We start from the raw sequence: 20083 nt of genomic DNA, 5'->3' as shown, positions 1-20083 counted from the left end.
TACTACATTATTCTATTTCTATGATTATGGACTTTAGACTACTACAGTTGTGTTGGACTTTGCTATATAAATGGACTTTTGTCTGTATATTTTCAGCACTACGTTTGTTTACAGATGTTTAAAAAAAAATCTGAAAATAAGAATTTAGCGAATTATATCCATTTTATCGTAAAATCGCAAGGAAATTACTAAATCCAGATTTAAAACTACCATTGGAAAGAAGCTTTTTCACTATCTATAGATATATGATTTGGCCATAATAAGGTAATTTATAGTTCATAATAAAATTTTGAATGTATAATTCAAATGGATTATAATTTATTACTGTATCTACAAATCCTTCTGTTTAATTATCTTCCCTTTATTCATTTGCTTATATTTTCTTTACACTTGATCTCAAGAAGGTGCTGAATGAGCTCAGTGAGCGAGGTCGGATGCAGCACAATTATAACATGGTGTTATTCACCAGCAAAGATGCAAAAAAAAAAAAGACACAATATTTCTGACACTGGGAATACATACCCCCAGGTCCCTAGATGTTCCTAGATCAGTGGCGGCCGCCACTGGGGGGCGCTAGGGCGCCGCCCCCCCTTCAGGCCCTGCCTGGTTATATGAGAGTAGAACAAGAAAAAGTATCTTTTTGTTTTTTGTTTTATAGCCCTATAAATAATATAAACATGTTTAAAATGAATAATATTTACTCATTTTAAGTGTTTGTATTTCCAATGCACAATATAACGTTATTATCGCAATTAAAAAACACTCGTTTTCCAGAGCAGGAAGTGACATCAGGTTTTTTATATTTTTTCGTATTTCTCGGCCCGGGCTATACGCGATAGCGCTCTGAGTGCGCGTCACAGTTTGATCGCTGTATCCGTCACAGCCAATCAGTGCATAACGCGTTGTGCGCTGAAATATGACTATTATGTTGGAATCCGGGCGCGATTTGAAGCGGTCTAGCCAGTAGCGTCAAGAATATCTGTAGCCGCATTTCGCGGAGACGCTCTCTGATTGGCCGACGCCAGTATTTTTTTCCGTAGCAGAATTTCACAGAGACGATCTCTGATTGGCCGAATCCAATTTCTAATGTTCCAATTCTAGGTTATTCCGACTAGGTTGGTTCCTAGGTTGGTCGGTGGAGATAGTTGTGTTGTTGTGAGAATGATGCAGGCAGCTGTTTGTCTTAGCTGACTGCAAGTTCTTTAGACTGTTAAGCTTAGGCACTCTTTCAAAGTTGGTTAAGGTTAGAGTTTGTCTTAGAGCATGGCGATAGAACGCCAGGTAGTTTGCAGTCTGTTCGAGCGGAAATGGACAAAGGAATGTACTTGTGTTGTGCTAACGAGCTAACACTTGGCTAACAAGCTATATGGCGGATGTAGTCTGGAGACAGACTACAGTGGACAGTGGTCTGGAATACATCATCAGTGGATTATACACGTTTATCAAGCTCTCCTGCCCTGGACGTTTCAACTAAACAGTGAGTCTCTCTCTCTCTCTCTCTCTCTCTCTGACTCTCTCTCTCTCTCTCTCTCTCTCTCTCTCTCTGACTCTCTGACTCTCTCTCTCTCTCTCTCTCTCTCTCTCTCTCTCTCTCTCTCTCTCTGTGGTTAACGTTTGTAAATAGTTTTTTTTAGGAGCAGTACTGTTAGGCTACTGCTGGCCATTCATGAAGCGAGACATTGCTGATTGTTTATTTATTTTATAACACAAGACTATGACTACCAACTGCCTAGCCAGCCGTGTATCAATCTTGGATGCAATAATAACGTTACGTCGTTACCACACTGACTATGTCGATGGCTCATTGATTTAACTACTGCAGCTCTCTCGGATTGAAAATACGTGGATTATAGCTTGTTCAATATCGTCTATGTTTGAATGAATGAATGAATGAGAACTTTATTAACAGATTGCAGAATGGGTACAATACAGTACGGCTCAATACACACAATTGTTAAGGGGATGCAGACCAGAGAAAGACGTTTGTCTTGTTTACATCAGGGTCCCAGATTTTCGATTCATATCGATAGTTTAATAGCTAGCCTTGGCTCGTTTAACAATATGCAAAATATGTGTACAGCCCTGTACTCATACTGAAGTTATTCTTGGTATATAATAGGTCTGATTGTGTAACGAATCGATTCCACGTCGCGCTGTGTGTGAGAGAGAGAAGGAGAGAGGGAGAGATCTGCCTGTGTTTGGAGACGGGCGAGTTTTGTTTCTAACTTTTCTATTTATATATTGTGTTTCAAGTTGTGAATTAGAGTCTAGACTATACTTTATTTGACTGGTTGTGTGTTGTTGTAGTAACAGCTGAGCGACTCGTTCATAAGAGCCAATTCATTGCCGTGAGCGTGAGTCGAATCGCTCACGTCTTGCCATGAGTCTGTTGCGTGGTACTGTACTGTACATGTTTGCAAAATGTTTGGTATAGCGCCCCTAGTGGCGAAGTACCCACCGGCCGCCACTGTCCTAGATACAGCTTAACAGGTATCAACGTAACAGTGTCTTAGGTCTAATGCCAGTGTGTTTGTATCTCACAGGCTTTGGGAATTACGGAACACAGTCGGATACCATTTGTTTTGAACTGTATTCCAATCTTGACTGCATTTTTTGTTTTTTACTGTGATTGGACTTCCCCCTTCAATTGAAACCAATAACTGCAATCAACCAATTGCAACCAATCCTTCCTTACTCCTTGTTCCAATTGTGCATCTGACAGAGAGTATACATTAGAGGGAAAGAGAGCGAGACTATGTTACCTCTTAATTCTACAGCTTGTTAAAAGCCAACATTATAGATTAATAGAGCGAGATACAGTACAGTATGTTGGACTGTGGTAATTCCATGTACGAATAAATAAATGATGATGATGAATTAAATAGATACTGCAACTATCATGTCTTTATTGGCATAGTCTTTCAAAAAATATCTCCTAGTTTACAGCTTGTTGCAAGTGCGCATCTGGGTGAGAGTATACGTTAAAGAGAGAGTGAGATGTTATAGCTTGTTCAAGTCCACACACTGGAAACATTATGGAGAGAGACGGAGATGGATACGTTACCCCTTCTATTGTAATGAGATCAAATAATTATTCCCTCTTGGCATACGTTTATAAACCTTGTAAAACCATAAGAAAATGCCCCTATCTTACACACACCCCGTCTATCACTGTTGGCTGTCATAATGCTAAAGTAAACGGTTCATGGGAGAGAGGAGCATTATTCCTTCTTTATTGACTTAATTAGAAAACAGCAAATCTAGACATTCCTCTAGTTGTTTTCATTCTGCTGAAGTTGAAAGTGCTGGCTGCAAGAGAAGAGGAGAAACGTATCCAAGGACACAGCAGTGTCCTCTCTCCACCTGGTGCAGCAGCCCACTGCATCCTGTCTCATTGAATGACAATTATATATTGTAGACCTTTTCAGAAGTATTCTGTTGCTAGGGGAACAGTTTATTTTCATCCGAAATTATATTAACAAACCTTGCAAACGGAAAATACAAAGGGAAAGGGGCCTAATTTGGTTTTGTGCACTGCAATGTAATGACTAGTGTAACAAATTACCTCTCCCAGGGCAGGGAGTAATGTGTAAAGTAATATTTGTTACTTTTGAGAGTTAACTACCCTGCTTATTAGCTCGCTCTCGCCCCCCCATCAGTCTTGGTCTCGACTCCTCAATTCTTGGTCTTAACTTGGTCTTAGTTTAGCTGGTCTTTATTACAACACTGATCATAAATGCCACTGGTATGGTCCAATGTACAGTACACCTGAAATTATCTCTCTCTCCCTCCTGTTCTTCTGCCTGGGGCAGATAGAATCTAAAGCTGCAGATTTTGTGGTGATCAGACTCTGTAGCCTACTACATTATCCCATTTCTATGGATATGGACCTTAGGCTACTACAGTTGCGGGACTTTGCTATACAAATGGGCTTTGTGCTGATTGGTCTATTGGTAGCCTAGTGTTGGTTTGGTTGAGGAACAGGGTGTTTTTGTCAATGTGGCTCCTGAGTTGTCTGAGTACCACTGCCCTAGAGTATCCATTCATTATGCTTAGCCTATACGTGTAGGTATTGGAATGCCAACATTATGGGAAATGTGTCTGACGTCTGGAGGAGACGCTAAGCACATTGGAGGAATATAATATCACAGGCCGGTTGTGGCCTTGTCTCAGTCCGTTCCCGACTCCATGTCTAATTTAAATAAACATTTGTACTGAACTAAAAGTCATGTTATTGACATTTTCTTTTCTCATAGTTGGCATTCCAAAAGTAACCAGATCAATTACTTTAACCCAATAGTTAAAATACTTAAAAAATCCCCTCTCAAATAGTTGAATTACATAAAATGTATTACATCTCTAGAACCTTTTTTGGAGGGCCAAAAATAATGTTATGGAGGGAATTTACTTTGGTCAGCCCAGGTATAGCCTCAACCATTAAGTTTATCTGCTTATTCCACATATTTGTAGGGGGTTGATTCAGGGTCTAGACTTTTTAAAATGTCATTATACAGTATATTCACAACAGATTGCGCCACACGAGTGTTCTCAAAGTACAAAAACAACAAAAAGAAAAAAACACACGCGACGCATACATCGACAGGCACCTGGAGAGATGGAGAGACACAGTGACCAGCTCGAACAAAGTGGCTCAAAAGTCGGGCAAGTTAACAGAGGAGTTACGATGTAAATTTTAAGATCATGGTGATCAACGAAGCAGTCATCAAACAACTGTCGAGTAGCCAAGACATATGCTGTTACAGTGTAATGTTAGCAGATGGAGAGCCACAAAAGACCACCTTAGAAATGCAAACAGTCAGAGAAAAGATGTTAAAAACAACAGCCTATTGTTTTATTCAATGTTTTTATTATTATTTTTTTTTTATTTTACCAAAAGATGATCAAAATAACATACATTGAATAAAACAGATGTGTTTTATTATCATTGTTCTCAAATAAAATAACTTTCTTTATAAAAACAAGATTTGGTCGTTAAGAAAACCTTTTTCCAAAGATTTGTCTTGTAATCGGGGTCGTCTTATATTCGGACCAGTACGGTACGGTGCTATGTAAGCAATCTGTCACCGCCTCGTTCCATTTGCCCCCGTGTAACATATCTGAAAAGATTACGCTGAGTCTGCTCTGACTTTCCGGATGGAAACCAAAAGAATCCTTTTTGAAAGCTTGTTTGTAGGCACAAACACCCTTTTTTGTTTTGTTTGGTAATTTTGCTCCAGTATAAACTAATTCTACTTGCAAGTACATGGTCAAGTAGAATCCAGAATTCTCTTGAGGTACTAAAACTGTGGGATGACCAAGAACCCCTGATCAGTAGACCTGATGAACTTAGTAGTATAGTAAGAAATACACCATGTAAATACCATGTGAAGCTTAGTAAACAAACAAACAAACAAACTTTTTAAATAAATAAATAAATACTAAAATAAATTAACTGGGAGACGGCCAGTACAGGAGTGATGTAGTCCCTCTTTTTAAGGAAACAGAAGCTCAACAAAGGACTATTTAGCTGACCAAATGGAAGCGTGGTTGCCTTCTTTCCCCAGCAGTGATCTGACCTGGATCAATAGATTATTTGAAATCCCCAAGCATTAGGGAGATATAGCCACACAGAGAGCCTCAGCCGTGTACCCCCCCCCCCCCTTCCTTCACCTCTACATCCTAGCTGGCCACATACAATTCTTAGCAGTTATCATAGCAGAGCCACAGGATGGATGCAGTCATGGAGGACATTTGCTAAAGCCATTTGTTGTTTCGAAGTAGATTTTATTACTTTCCTTGAAGTATGTTTTGTTGGTGGTATGCAGGTCAGTTGAAGGTACCTCTGCTGTTGTAATAGTACTGTTTTTGGTGCATACTATGTTATCAAATTATATCCTACTGCTTCCTGTCATTAAATACCAGCTATATTTGATTGTATTCAGATGTTCCTGTCCTTTTTTCTTTTACCCACCATACATAAATGTTGTATTCAGGAGAGGAAAGGATCCTATCCATTTAATTGATAACAGATGTAGGTGCCTGGGAGAGGTCAAAGGTGACCACTGCCATGGCAACAATGGGGTGTGGTGTGTAAATGGGGTGGGGGCAGCGAGAGAGAGAGCTAGGGTCAGGGTTCAGAGGTCACAGCAGGACTGAAACAAAGGGCTCCCTCTCCCACCCTCGTGGCCACACTGATCAATACCTAACCTCTCTGTAGAATGGATGGATGGAGGGGGTTGGGAGGCGCAGGGTGACGAAGAGGAAGGAAGGAAGTGACATTTAGCTTTGAGATGCTCCAGAGTTTGATCTGAGAATTCAGTTTCCACATTCATGCATCAGAGGCCTCATTCTGCCTCCATAGCTGGTGTCTTTTTATTCAAAGGCCATAGCGGCATATGTTCAGTGGATGAGGGCATTATCGCCACCACAGAAATATGAATTTCTACAGTAGATGGAATGAATGAATAAATAAATAAGGGCTCCAAATAGGTTATAAATTAAGTGCGGTTTTGTTGGGTTCAGGACTTAAGAACATTTTTGGAAAAGGTGAGTGTTCTTGAGGGTAAAAAGTTGTAAATGTTAAGGCAAATGTGACTGTTCTTGAGGGTAAAAGGTTGTAAATGTTAAGGAAAAGGTGACTGTACAGTTCTTGAGGGTAAAATGTTGCAAACGTTAAGGAAAAAGTTGGTGGTCTTGAGGGTAAAAGGTTGTAAACGTTAAGGAAAAGGTTGGTGTTCTTGAGGGTAAAGGGTTTTAAACGTTAAGGAAAATGTTGGTGGTCTTGAGGGTAAAAGGTTGTAAATGTTAAGGAAAAGGTGACTGTTCTTGAGGGTAAAAAGGTTGTAAATGTTAAGGAAAAGGTTGGTGGTCTTGAGGGTAAACGGTTGTAAACGTTAAGGAAAAGGTGACTGTTCTTGAGGGTAAAATGTTGTAAACGTTAAGGAAAAGGTTGGTGTTCTTGAGGGTAAAATGTTGTAAACGTTAAGGAAAAGGTTGGTGTTCTTTAGGGTAAAAGGTTGTAAATGTTAAGGAAAAGGTGACTGTTCTTGAGGGCAAAATGTTGTAAACGTTAAGGAAAAGGTTGGTGTTCTTGAGGGTAAAATGTTGTAAACGTTAAGTAAAAGGTTGGTGTTCTTGAGGGTAAAAGGTTGTAAACGTTAAGGAAAAGGTGACTGTTTTTGAGGGCAAAATGTTGTAAACATTAAGGAAAATGTTGGTGTTCTTGAGGGTAAAATGTTGTAAACGTTAAGGAAAAGGTGACTGTTCTTGAGGGTAAAAGGTTGTAAAAGTGACTACACTCTTAACATTTTGAGACGGTTGAGTTGGGCAACATTGCCACTAACTTGGAGAAGGTGTTGCTTGTGTCGTGTAAGAAATCTTTTCTGTTTCTTTCTGAAAGAATCCTATCCATAAATATGTAGAATAAAAGGCGACAATCTGCATATTCTACCTAGGTTTATATGAAACTTTAGTTTAAAATACATAAAACAACTTAAGATTTAAAAATAAATAATATACAAATATAACGAGGAATTATACAAAGAATATGCTGTCTTATCAAAAGCTGGAGTTGTTGGTTCTATAGTTTATTTTGCATACAGTACATCCTGTATAGCTTCATGTCATAGTGAATATATCTGGGTTTGAATAAACATTTATTCAATACAAATTGTGTCACAGTAGGTCCCTTCAAAAGGAATCCTTATCGACTCTGAAGAATACCAAGGTAAACCGACAGTCGTAAACCGACAGTCAGAAAATATACTAAGTGCTAAGTAGCAGCATGCATAGGGTGTAAAATTATCCTATATTGCAACTATAAGACACAAGCTGAAGGACCCTTGAAGATGCTAAGTAGAATTTTTATTTTGAGTGCATCTGTAAATAAAAAATAAAATAAAAACTAAACTAAATCAATACATACAAAAAGTGTATGGCAAAGGGGCTCCATGTTGGGAGATACGATTCTGAAGGTTCTGCTCACAACGTTCCTATTATTTGGAGAATGCTCTTTGCAAAACAGTAGCTTAGGCTAAATGTAAACTCGTCTGTTAGGTCATGTTATCAGAAGAAGAAAAAGGACATCTCTACAAATGTTTATACTGTAATAATTTTCCTTCATGGTGTGAATTTGCAACTATAGTCATCCAGGGGTGTGTGATTGGGCAATCGCACGTTTTGTCGAATCTCTGGAGAAATTGGCATAGTTCCAAGAATAGAAGGAGCCCTTTCTTTTTAAAACGGCCCAATAGACACGTTTGAACAGATGTGAATGGTCGGTGTGAAGCAGCCAATTGCCAAACACATGGGTGTTGTATTAATCAGAGCAACTGTGTTTCCTCTTGAGATTATTATGCAGCAGAGGTGTTCAGGGGAGATCTTTGGTTTCATGTCTGTCCTAATTTTGTCTCCAGTGCAGGTTGCAGCACTAAAAACTCTTCTTATTTAGGTAGTTAATCACAATGACTGAGTACTATTTCTTAACACTGGACCTGGATCTTTTTTGTGCTTTTTTAAAGGGGAAATTAGAATGTTTTGTTGGTATTCCATTTTGTCTAGTGGCGGGGGTAAGGTTAGAGTTCTGGTGCTGTGGTGGTGCACCATTGACGAATTAATGTAGTGGAAACACTGGGAGAGACGGAATGATTAACCTTCTAAAGTATTGTACAGTGTAGGTAGACTACACAGTACGACATGTATATGACCCATCAAACTGAATGTTCTTTTTCCTCGGATGAACCGCTTCTTTCTGAAGTATAAATGAGGCCTTGGAGAGGGTTATTGAGGATTTAAAATGTTCTTTCCCAGTCCATATTTCCAATCTCTATTTCAAAATCAGTTTTTATGTGCATTTTATTCTTTTCTAATTCTTTCAGAATGACTATGTGCTGTGTGAGCCTTGGGGACTAACCCATGAACAGAAAGCCTCTCATGAACATGAACAGGTGTTTCCTTATTAGCTCATCAACACAACAAAGTGGAAAGCCAATGTGATATTAAGTCCACCATTGATGAGTCGATGTCGATAGAATGTGGGGGATACACCAGAATTGTACTTGGTTATCTGCACAAGAACATAACGGCAGCTAACAGGTTAACACACAGGGTACATGACCATGGACGTCTCACATTGTGGAGGTGACCAGGGTGGATTGGGTCAAAGGCAATCTTGGCGCTCTGAGTGCGGAGATCTTTGATGGATCTTCTCAGCCGAGCCAATCACTCTGCAGCCTGGTCTTAGAGGAGGAGGAGGAGGAGGAGAACTCTGCAGCCTGGTCTTAGAGGAGGAGGAGGAGGAAAACTCTGCAGCCTGGTCTTAGAGGAGGAGGAGGAGGAGGAGGAGAACTCTGCAGCCTGGTCTTAGAGGAGGAGGAGGAGGAAAACTCTGCAGCCTGGTCTTGGAGGAGGAGGAGGAGGAGAACTCTGCAGCCTGGTCTTAAAGGAGGGGGAGGAGGAGGAGGAGAACTCTGCAGCCTGGTCTTAGAGGAGGAGGAGGAGGAGAACTCTGCAGCCTGGTCTTAAAGGAGGGGGAGGAGGAGGAGGATAACTCTGCAGCCTGGTCTTAAAGGAGGGGGAGGAGGAGGAGGATAACTCTGCAGCCTGGTCTTAAAGGAGGGGGAGGAGGAAAACTCTGCAGCCTGGTCTTAAAGGAGGGGGAGGAGGAGGAGGAGAACTCTGCAGCCTGGTCTTAAAGGAGGGGGAGGAGGAAAACTCTGCAGCCTGGTCTTGGAGGAGGAGGAGGAGGAGGAGGAGGAGGAGAATTCTGCAGCCTGGTCTTAGAGGATGGGGAGGAGGAGGAGTAGAACTCTGCAGCCTGGTCTTAGAGGAGGGGGAGGAGGAGGAGGAGGAGAACTCTGCAGCCTGGTCTTAGAGGATGGGGAGGAGGAGGAGAACTCTGCAGCCTGGTCTTAGAGGAGGAGGAGGAGGAGAACTCTGCAGCCTGGTCTTAGAGGAGGGGGAGGAGGAGAACTCTGCAGCCTGGTCTTAGAGGAGGAGGAGGAGGAGGAGGAGGAGAACTCTGCAGCCTGGTCTTAGAGGAGGAGGAGGAGGAGAACGAGAACTCTGCAGCCTGGTCTTAGAGGAGGAGGAGGAGGAGAACTCTGCAGCCTGGTCTTAGAGGAGGGGGAGGAGGAGAACTCTGCAGCCTGGTCTTAGAGGAGGAGGAGGAGGAGGAGGAGGAGGAGAACTCTGCAGCCTGGTCTTAGAGGAGGAGGAGAACTCTGCAGCCTGATCTTAGAGGAGGGGGAGGAGGAGAACTCTGCAGCCTGGTCTTAGAGGAGGAGGAGGAGGAGGAGGAGAACTCTGCAGCCTGGTCTTAGAGGAGGAGGAGGAGGAGAACTCTGCAGCCTGGTCTTAGAGGAGGGGGAGGAGGAGAACTCTGCAGCCTGGTCTTAGAGGAGGAGGAGGAGGAGGAGGAGGAGGAGAACTCTGCAGCCTGGTCTTAGAGGAGGAGGAGGAGGAGAACGAGAACTCTGCAGCCTGGTCTTAGAGGAGGAGGAGGAGGAGAACTCTGCAGCCTGGTCTTAGAGGAGGGGGAGGAGGAGAACTCTGCAGCCTGGTCTTAGAGGAGGAGGAGGAGGAGGAGGAGGAGAACTCTGCAGCCTGGTCTTAGAGGAGGAGGAGAACTCTGCAGCCTGATCTTAGAGGAGGGGGAGGAGGAGAACTCTGCAGCCTGGTCTTAGAGGAGGAGGAGGAGGAGGAGGAGAACTCTGCAGCCTGGTCTTAGAGGAGGAGGAGGAGGAGAACTCTGCAGCCTGGTCTTGGAGGAGGAGGAGGAGGAGGAGAACTCTGCAGCCTGGTCTTGGAGGAGGAGGAGGAGGAGGAGGAGAACTCTGCAGCCTGGTCTTAGAGGAGGAGGAGGAGGAGGAGAACTCTGCAGCCTGGTCTTAGAGGAGGGGGAGGAGGAGAACTCTGCAGCCTGGTCTTAGAGGAGGAGGAGGAGAACTCTGCAGCCTGGTCTTAGAGGAGGAGGAGGAGGAGGAGAACTCTGCAGCCTGGTCTTAGAGGAGGGGGAGGAGGAGAACTCTGCAGCCTGGTCTTAGAGGAGGAGGAGGAGGAGGAGGAGGAGGAGAACTCTGCAGCCTGGTCTTAGAGGAGGAGGAGGAGGAGGAGAACTCTGCAGCCTGGTCTTAGAGGAGGAGGAGGAGGAGGAGGAGGAGGAGGAGGAGGAGAACTCTGCAGTCTGGTCTTGGAGGAGGAGGAGGAGGAGGAGGAGGAGGAGGAGGAGGAGGAGAACTCTGCAGCCTGGTCTTGGAGGAGGAGGAGGAGGAGGAGAACTCTGCAGCCTGGTCTTAAAGGAGGGGAGGAGGAGGAGAACTCTGCAGCCTGGTCTTAAAGGAGGAGGAGAATTCTGCAGCCTGGTCTTAGAGGAGGAGGAGGAGGAGGGGGAGGAGGAAAACTCTGCAGCCTGGTCTTAGAGGAGGGGGAGGAGGAAAACTCTGCAGCCTGGTCTTAGAGCAGGAGGAGGAGGAGGAGAACTCTGCAGCCTGGTCTTAGAGCAGGAGGAGGAGGATGAGGAGGAGGAGAACTCTGCAGCCTGGTCTTAGAGCAGCAGGAGGAAGAGGAGGAGAACTCTGCAGCCTGGTCTTAGAGCAAGAGGAGGAGGAAGAGGAGGAGAACTCTGCAGCCTGGTCTTAGAGCAAGAGGAGGAGGAAGAGGAGGAGAACTATGCAGCCTGGTCTTAGAGCAGGAGGAGGAAGAGGAGGAGGAGAACTCTGCAGCCTGGTCTTAGAGCAGGAGGAGGAAGAGGAGGAGGAGGAGGAGGATAACTCTGCAGCCTGGTCTTATAGGAGGAGGAGGAGGAGGAGAACTAGACAGTAGGTAGCATCATGCATACAAGACTCCTGAAAAAAATTATATTAAGGGCTTTATGAGGACAAGTTTAAAACCCCATAAAGGTGCAATATGAACGGTTTTTATTCAGGGCTTTCAAAGAGTGGCCTTCCCCACCTACACAAAACCAGAAGAGGAAGATCTATTGTAACCATTCCTTAGCAACTGTTTACATACTTGTCTAAAACTGATGGAGTGAACAAGTGCTAGATTGAGCAATATGAAACTAAATGTGAGAGTGTGTTGCCCTCTGCTGGAGCAATATGACTATGGCACTTTGATAAAACCTGTGCTTTTTGGTGTGTGTGGGGGGCGGGGTCCAAGCTATGATGACGCTATTGGCTATTTGACCCTGAATGCAATTATGTTTTCAAAGGGAAAATGCATCTTTTATATAATTGTATCAGTTTATTTAATTATTCTACTTGGTGCTGACATGTGTATTGGTTACTGTTGGTTGCTGATCCCCTCCCCCCTCTTTCCCTGTGGTGTAGATGCTATAATTGCGGAGGACCAGACCACCACGCCAAAGAATGTCAGCTGCCGCCTCAGCCCAAAAAGTGCCATTTCTGCCAGAGTGTTTCTCACATGGTCGCCAACTGTCCAATCAAAGCACAGCAGTCCTCTCCAGGCTCTCAGGGAACAGCGACCTCGCTGAGGGACGACGAGGAGGAACAGAGCCCCGCCCCCCAGCCCACAGAGAGCTCCGATTGACCGATTCAGGGATCCAGCAAAACTCCAATCAAAAAAGGTCTCCCCCTCCCCTTCCCTCCCACTGGAATGCTGCTTACGGACCTAACTACCTCAGGTTTATATTTAACAAAAACGACAAAGAAGGAATGTTACTTTGATACTGTTGTAATGTGCTGTTTAGTTAACTCAGCATTTGATTGACTGCTGAGAGACACACCCACCCGTGAAACTCAAAAACCTCTTTTCTTTGTCTGCTATTGTTTTTCTGCCTTTAGAGAGAAGTGTCTTAGTCTTGTAATGAAACAATCAGAAATATGGGGATGTTTCCCAGGTTTCGATTCACCCTTTTAAAAATATCTTTTGCAAAACTTGTATCGTGTAGCATCCAGACAGAATTTGTAGTTTGGTTTTGGCGTAAACTGAGCCTGGGAAACTGACCTTTTTGGTATTTACACAATGCAATAAGCCTTGTCATGTTACAGCTGCGTGTGTGTGGAGCATACAGTAGTACACACACAGTAGCCTGTGCACAGCATTGTGTTTTTTCCTGAGCAGCACCATCAGAGCTGGTTCATGACTGGTTCAACTGAAGTTAAGAGGAGTAATGAGGATCATCCTTCTTTATCACCCAGTAACTACTACTTAACTTGAAAAGATTGAAATATACAATCATGCACACGAATGTACCGACACAGAACATATCCCGGGCTTTGACCCCCGACAATTACCTTGTGAAAATGCTCGAAGATGCACTTAAGATTTACTTAAGTTTACAAGTCCTCATCCGACACAGTACAGCAGTGAGGACCCTTCTTAGACTCGACCGCTAAACTACGTTCTTATTCCGCATGATTGAACGAGGTTGAATTATTTTAAATCCTCGCTTCGAATAATCAAAACTTGTTGTTGGTGCATCTTCTAGTGTGTGTCTCTGCGTGTTCTCTTTTTCAGATATTGATAAGCGATCTTTATTCATTTGTTTGGCCCAGTGAATGTGTAGCTAAATGAATGTTATTAATACCGTTGTTGCCAACTGGACTGTGCATAAGCTGACTGTGCATACGTTGACTGTAAGTGCCATATAGCCTCAACTTCCTATGGGACTGTTGAGGTCTGCTTCCAAGCTCCGGAGTCCATTTCACTGAGGGGAAAGAAGACGATTTGATAATACGACACAGATATTCTAGACATTAGCGTTGACGTTGTCAGGAAATGACTTCTGAGATACCAAATAATTATTTAATTATTGGAGGTTTTATGCAAGACCAACATTGATTGTATGGTAGACTTTTGTCTGCAAAAGAAAATAAGTTTATATCAAAATGGCTTGTCTCTCGCACATTTCTCAAACGCTGCCAAAGATGAATTATTTAAATGTTTTACTTGAAAGCTGTAAGGTGAAGCCAAAGTGATGCTAATGGCTTTCTTGGAAGGGGTTGAGATGTGATTTGTTTTTTCCTTTTGTAATTAGCCTACATATAATGATTTTTATGATCAAATTCTCAGGCCTTGTTTTCCTGGAGAGGCTGGGTTATTTTCACCACTAAAATGTATATAGATATTATCTTTTTTATATTTATTTATTCTCCCACTTTCAAACTCTCTACGTACTTTCCATGGCTTTTTGGTTCAAGGGCTGACTGACAAATTGATGGGTTATTTTTAGTTGAGCTTTCTGCATTTGTTTATGGTTGGAGGTGTGAAGTCAGAAGTGGGAAATGCATCATCTCTAACCTATGTGCGCTCGAGCTACAAAGTCGGAAAAACATGGCTGCTTACACTAAACTTTTTGGCAATTCTTTCTTACAATTTGTCCTGCATGAACTACAACTCGCAAAGACTGTTTACAATGAGATATAGCTAATGTACCTACAAAAGTACTTTTAAAACGGCTAATAACAACATTAATGTTCATATGATGTGAGTGGCCATGTTGAAATGACGTCAAATGGCGCTGAGGATTGAACTCTGAGTCGACGCATCGTTTTATTCGATTTTTCCTAGCAGGAAGTCGGAATTTCCGACCTCCAAATTATAATCAAATGCAAATGCAGCATTACTAATGTCTCTCTTCAACCATGTGTACTAGTAATACTTGTGTTGTGTATTGGTAATGCAGCAAGAACGATGTACAGCTGTATTTACAGTACCATCTTTTGTGATTTCTAATTGATCACGTGTTATATTTACATCTTGACTGCATTTTTTACTGCACAGGTAACATCACTGTGCTCTAGGGGTGGGAAGAAAATTATTCAGTATAATATTCAGATATTTTCCCCTCCCAGTATTATGTTATGTTGAGGTCGATATATTTTTCAGTATAACTATTTTCACTTTTCGCTCAAGGGCTATTATATCAGATAGCCTTTTTTTTCTTTTTTTTGCAATCTAATGAAAGTAAATGGCAATATATAACAGTATCAAATCACAATATTTCAGGTATCGCAGAACATTAACAATAATAATATATCATGGCCCAGATATCTTGAAAATATCATATTGGGAGATTCTTCTCACCCCTACTGCAAAAAGTACTGAGTGTTATTACATTGCAACTTGCATTTTCTGTGTTTTTATATAAAATTTGCCAAAAGCAATGCAATGCGACCATACTCCTCGCTATCCTGGATATGGATCGAAATGCTTTGCTCATCCCACTGACTTCAACCAGCATAAATTTAGCTGGCGTCCCTCACTTTGAAGTCTGGGAGAACTTTTCAGTTTCTTTTTTAGCAGATGTCTTGAGTGTTTTTTATTTATTTCGATGTCTTGGGTTGCCGGGAAACCCAGAGCATTGATGTTGCCAAATGAGCCATGCACTATGTTGATGTTCCTATCCGAAGGGCAGTGTTGTACAGCAAGTATTATAGCAAGTAATTATATTAACCTAGTCCCTTTATGACTTCAGTTTTTAACCAAGTGATTTAACCAAACAATTTTTTTTTTCTTTAGATAAATATTATAACCGCGTTCACTATGATCACGATCAAGTGTATGGGGTAGTTTAGTAGGTCTACGGATGATGACATTTAAAAGGGGTTTCCTCCCATTTGTAGAATTCACATGTTATTCATGTGCCGCAGGACAGTTGCGCTCTCCTAAAGCAAGAAATTACAGCAAATCTTTTAATTTATGATGTAATCTGGATGTAATGACCTGGGACTGATCCAGACACTGACTCTGTGGGCCCTTAATGCAAGCTTTAGAATATGAACCTCATATGGTTGTGAGAACCAACACCACTGCGGCTCCACAGAGTCGGTGCCACTCATTGACTACCGGTATGAACCAATACCACCAGACTTCACATCCAGGTGACATCACCAGGTGACAACATGTGAATTCTAAAGTGGGGAGCATTCCCCTGTCATTTTGACTTCTTTTTTTAGATCATTAATTGAGATGGTCAAGGGGACCTGGATCAGTAATCCTACAGAGATGTTCGGTAAATACAAGCCCCAGCCCCAGTGTCTAGAACTAGCACACGGTTAATGGCCACCATAACAGCTTAACGTTGCCCTTACCAAATCAAAGCATGGCACTAGATTAAAAAAAGAAAAAGCAAAAAAAAAGAAATGTTTTTACTGTACATATCCCACTTCTTTATCGCAGCATTAATATAATATTGTTCCTTTTTGTGTCTGCATGTTAGTCAGGTGTAGAATTATAGTAGAATAGCTTTCCCGGGATGGTAATTGCGAACAAAGTGAACAAAGCAGGTTTAAAAGCCCTCTAAACGCTGAAGAGCATTCATATTGATCATTATGCCACTATTATGTACATGTGTTCAGCATAATGCTTGTTTCGCTGTGTTACGATGGGGCCTAATGTCCCATGTGTATCGTGTCTAATCCATTCCATGTCCTGACGATTGGAATTTTGTCCCTTGTCTCTTTCATTTAGGACTGTAGTTTATTTTTTTAATGTGTGATCAAGACAGGAATTGTCTTGTTAAAAATCTATACAAGTCTACCTCAGGATGTTTTGGGATAATGGTTTTTTTAAATGGGACAGCGTTGTGTCTGTTACAAAGGGTAAACAAAGACATGTCCATAAAACCATTTTGTAAGATTGTGTTTAGCTGATATTTGTTTTGTATGTTTGAAATATTTATATATATATTTTTTTTTTTTTTTACATTTTCTTTTCAATGCAAAGTGTTCTACCTCAATGAAGTTATGTTCAATTGCTGTTATAATTGTATAGGTCTATTGTGTCTTTACTTAAAAGCTACGTTGTCATTTTTGATTTATGCGTTTTATAATGAAAGATTATGTACTGAAGACCAAAGGCAGAATTTTTTAATAACGTCTTAGCATTGTTGTTTATTTTGATGGTTGAGAGAGATAATCGCACACTCGCACAAGGCGAGACATTTTCAATTTCAAGGAAAAACCTCAACACCCCATATCTGTAGTTGCCAGAGTCACCACGCCCACCAGTTTTGCCATCCCGGGGGTGTTGCTCTGCCAAAATGCAAAAGATATTCCAGAGGAGATATTACTGTTATGACAGTACATTATATCTTTGTGATATTTTCTTGCAAATACATGGAGCTGACTTAAATACCTGATGACTCTTTGTTATATCATTATTCAATGCTCGGGGTTCCACACAACACATGCCTTATGAACAGTGATGCTTGTGTGTGTATAGCTCTTCTCTCGGCTGACTGTCTCTCCAAGGCTACAATTCCAATATTTTGTGCTGCAATGCAACGGGAAATTAAAGAAGGATGAACAAGACAAAGATAAGTGTTGTGTTTCATTGACCTGCGTGTACTTTTACAGTACATTTGATTGACTGAGACCTTTTTTGTAACTATTTTTCTCAGTGACCACAGTCATGAGACTGACCTCTTTCTGAAGGACAAGCTCTCAAATAATTGTATAGTCTTCTTTTACAGTTTTGTAAAGGGCCTTCCTTTTGTATGACCCATCATTTTGACAGCTGATTAATAAAGAACTGGTCATTACCTACTTTTAGTTTTTAATGTTTTATGAATACGCCCCACTGAGCACTCTGGCTTTTGCTTCAGGGCTCCATTTCTTTACTGACTGTGGACAGACACACAAACGGATGTAATGATGTCTAAAGATGTCAAACTATAATGCTGACCATGCATGGGGTTGGTTAAAAGAAAAAGTTCCTTTGACATTAACCTGACATTATGAGGTTACAGCCTAATCTATTCTCTATATATCCATTATTATTGGCTATGAGAGATGTTTGGGCCAAATCTGTTTCAGGAAAGTAGGACGAAGTGTAGACCTACAAGCCTATAAACGTATTTATATATTTCTACAAAAATATTATATTTTTTCATAGTTTACCCTCCACTACAGCCCCTTGTATTCATGACTGATACAATGAGCAATTATATTATGTTGCCATGTATGGTGGTGGAAAACTAGGCAACTGTTTTTTGAAGATTAAAAAAGGGACGCAGGACACAAACATAGGGAATTCAGATCTCCTTGAAAAAAAAATGTGGTTTAGCCCTGTGGCCTTGAACCAATGGAAGACTTATACAGTATCGGGACAGAGTGGGACCTGAACCAGGGTAAAGTAAAGAAGGCTATAGGCCTGAAGATTGAAAGCTATGTAGGCCTACAATGGTCTGGTCTCTCATGGTGGTCATTGGGTTCATGCAACAACTTGCAAGTTGATGAGATGCACTACCAAAGGCATCAGGCAATAATGCAACCATTATTATTTGTATTTTGTTGTATTAACTCTGTAGACCTATACATGGTTTGGTTGTTTTTAAGTAGGCTACTATTTATAATTATAACCATCAAACCTTGGTTTGAGAGCAAACAGTGACTGCAGACTTGGGAGAGGGGGCAGCATTTCACACATTCTCTGACTGTTCAGGGGAGAAGCATGCAGCTGCAGAGCCGCAGAGCCAGCGGCGCTCTCAGGGCCGCGCTCTCACGGCCGCGCTGTGAGGGCCGCTCAGCAGCGCCACCCACCCAATGGCTGAATTGGTGTATTGCACTGTGCGGGCACAGCTGTGAGATCCGCGCGAGGCCAGAGGATGTACATACTGTATGAGTAAATTAACTATACTTTTGCTCACACAATATCTTGAATGAATGCGTTTATTTATTTTGAACATAAATTGAAAATAAATAATAATAAAAAACAAGTAAACAGATTAAAAAACAAACAAGCAGGAGTGTAGGAGGATGAAGTGTAAATGTATGTATTCCTACCACCTTGATTGATTGAAAACTTTATTAACATATTGCAGAATGGGTACAGTATGGCTCAATACACACAATTGTTAAGGGGATGCAGACCAGAGAAAGACTTTCGTCTTGTTTACATCAGGGTCCCCCATTTTCAATTCATCATAACATATGACATACAGATAGACAGTATTCAGTATTCACACTCTTATCTTATGCAACTCATATTCACTCCACAAACTGAAATATACATACATTGTTGAATGAACAGCCTGTTTCTTGAAGTTAGACTCTCCTCTAAATTGTAACCCCCCTCTCTACAGAATTTTTGGATGTTACCCGGGAGTGAATTGTTTTGTGCTTTAAACATGATTTGTGCAGTCTTAAATTCAGCCAGGTCCCTGAGTTTCATGGCATGTGATTTAAAAAATAGTGTGTTTGTGTGTTCCAGATATCCTACCTTATTGATAATCAAATCAAAATCAAATTTATTTGTAAGGCCTGACAACACACGTTAATGTCTCCATGGGCCAGGAGGTAACGGTATACTTTTGCTATGCTATACACTAGTCTATGATGTGGGTATGATGGTAATTAAGGAATGGTGAATATTATGTTTAATGTAAATGTGTATACTGGATATGAACAGCAGTATTATAGGCCTACAGCAGTGTACAGCAGTATTGTACAGCCAGCAATATTATACATTATTATACATGACTATTCTATGCAAGTAGGCTATGTCTAAGCTATTTTACAATATTATACATGAACTATGTGCAATTATGCATAAGACTACATAATACACTATGTGGGTATGTCAGGTGGCCTTGTGGTCAAAGTTATGTCTGTGGAATCATATATTTATTTAAAAAAAATTGGACTTTATGGTGTTCTTGTTTTGTTCTTGACTTATTTACTTGTCATAATAGAACATTCTAGAACATTTGTGGGCACAGTAAGATGTCATAATCAAACATTCTAGAACATTTGTGATGTCACAGTATGATGTCATAATCAAACATTCTAGAACATTTGTGTATCTATTCAACAATTCTCTCAGAATATCTCATTGTGCATCTTGAAACAGTACTGAACAGTACTGAACAATTAGACTGTCACTAAACAACATAGATTGAAGCCTGCATTTCTCAACCAAGGTGCCTTTGCTGTGGAAAGAGACAATACAGACCCTCTCCCATTGGCCAGTGGTGCACAGGCATCACCCACACTTTCACAATTTCCCCACGCGGAATTGTCTAGTTTTTTTTTATTATTATTTATTTTCAATTTATGTTCGAAATAAATAAACGCATTCATTCCAAGATATCTGGCCTCGCGCGGATCTCACAGCTGTGCCC

The 20083-nt window shown here is 41.4% G+C and overlaps 1 protein-coding gene across 1 annotated transcript in view; it reads left to right on the top strand.

Moving 5' to 3' along the window:
- Window positions 1–12546, top strand: part of LOC311226537 (protein lin-28 homolog A-like) — a gene marked incomplete at both ends in the record, with an annotated part of 118332 nt that extends 105786 nt beyond the window's left edge. Inside the window, one exon of the mRNA XM_084311957.1 lies at window positions 12327–12546. Within this exon, the coding sequence (XP_084168083.1) occupies window positions 12327–12546 (220 nt within the window). The remainder of the gene's footprint in view (window positions 1–12326) is intronic.
- Between the last annotated feature and the right edge of the window lie 7537 nt (window positions 12547–20083).

This window comes from Notolepis coatsorum, assembly GCF_963971535.1.
Source record: "Notolepis coatsorum genome assembly, chromosome: 4".
Taxonomy (NCBI): domain Eukaryota; kingdom Metazoa; phylum Chordata; class Actinopteri; order Aulopiformes; family Paralepididae; genus Notolepis; species Notolepis coatsorum.
This window is presented reverse-complemented; position numbering and strand designations above follow the sequence as displayed.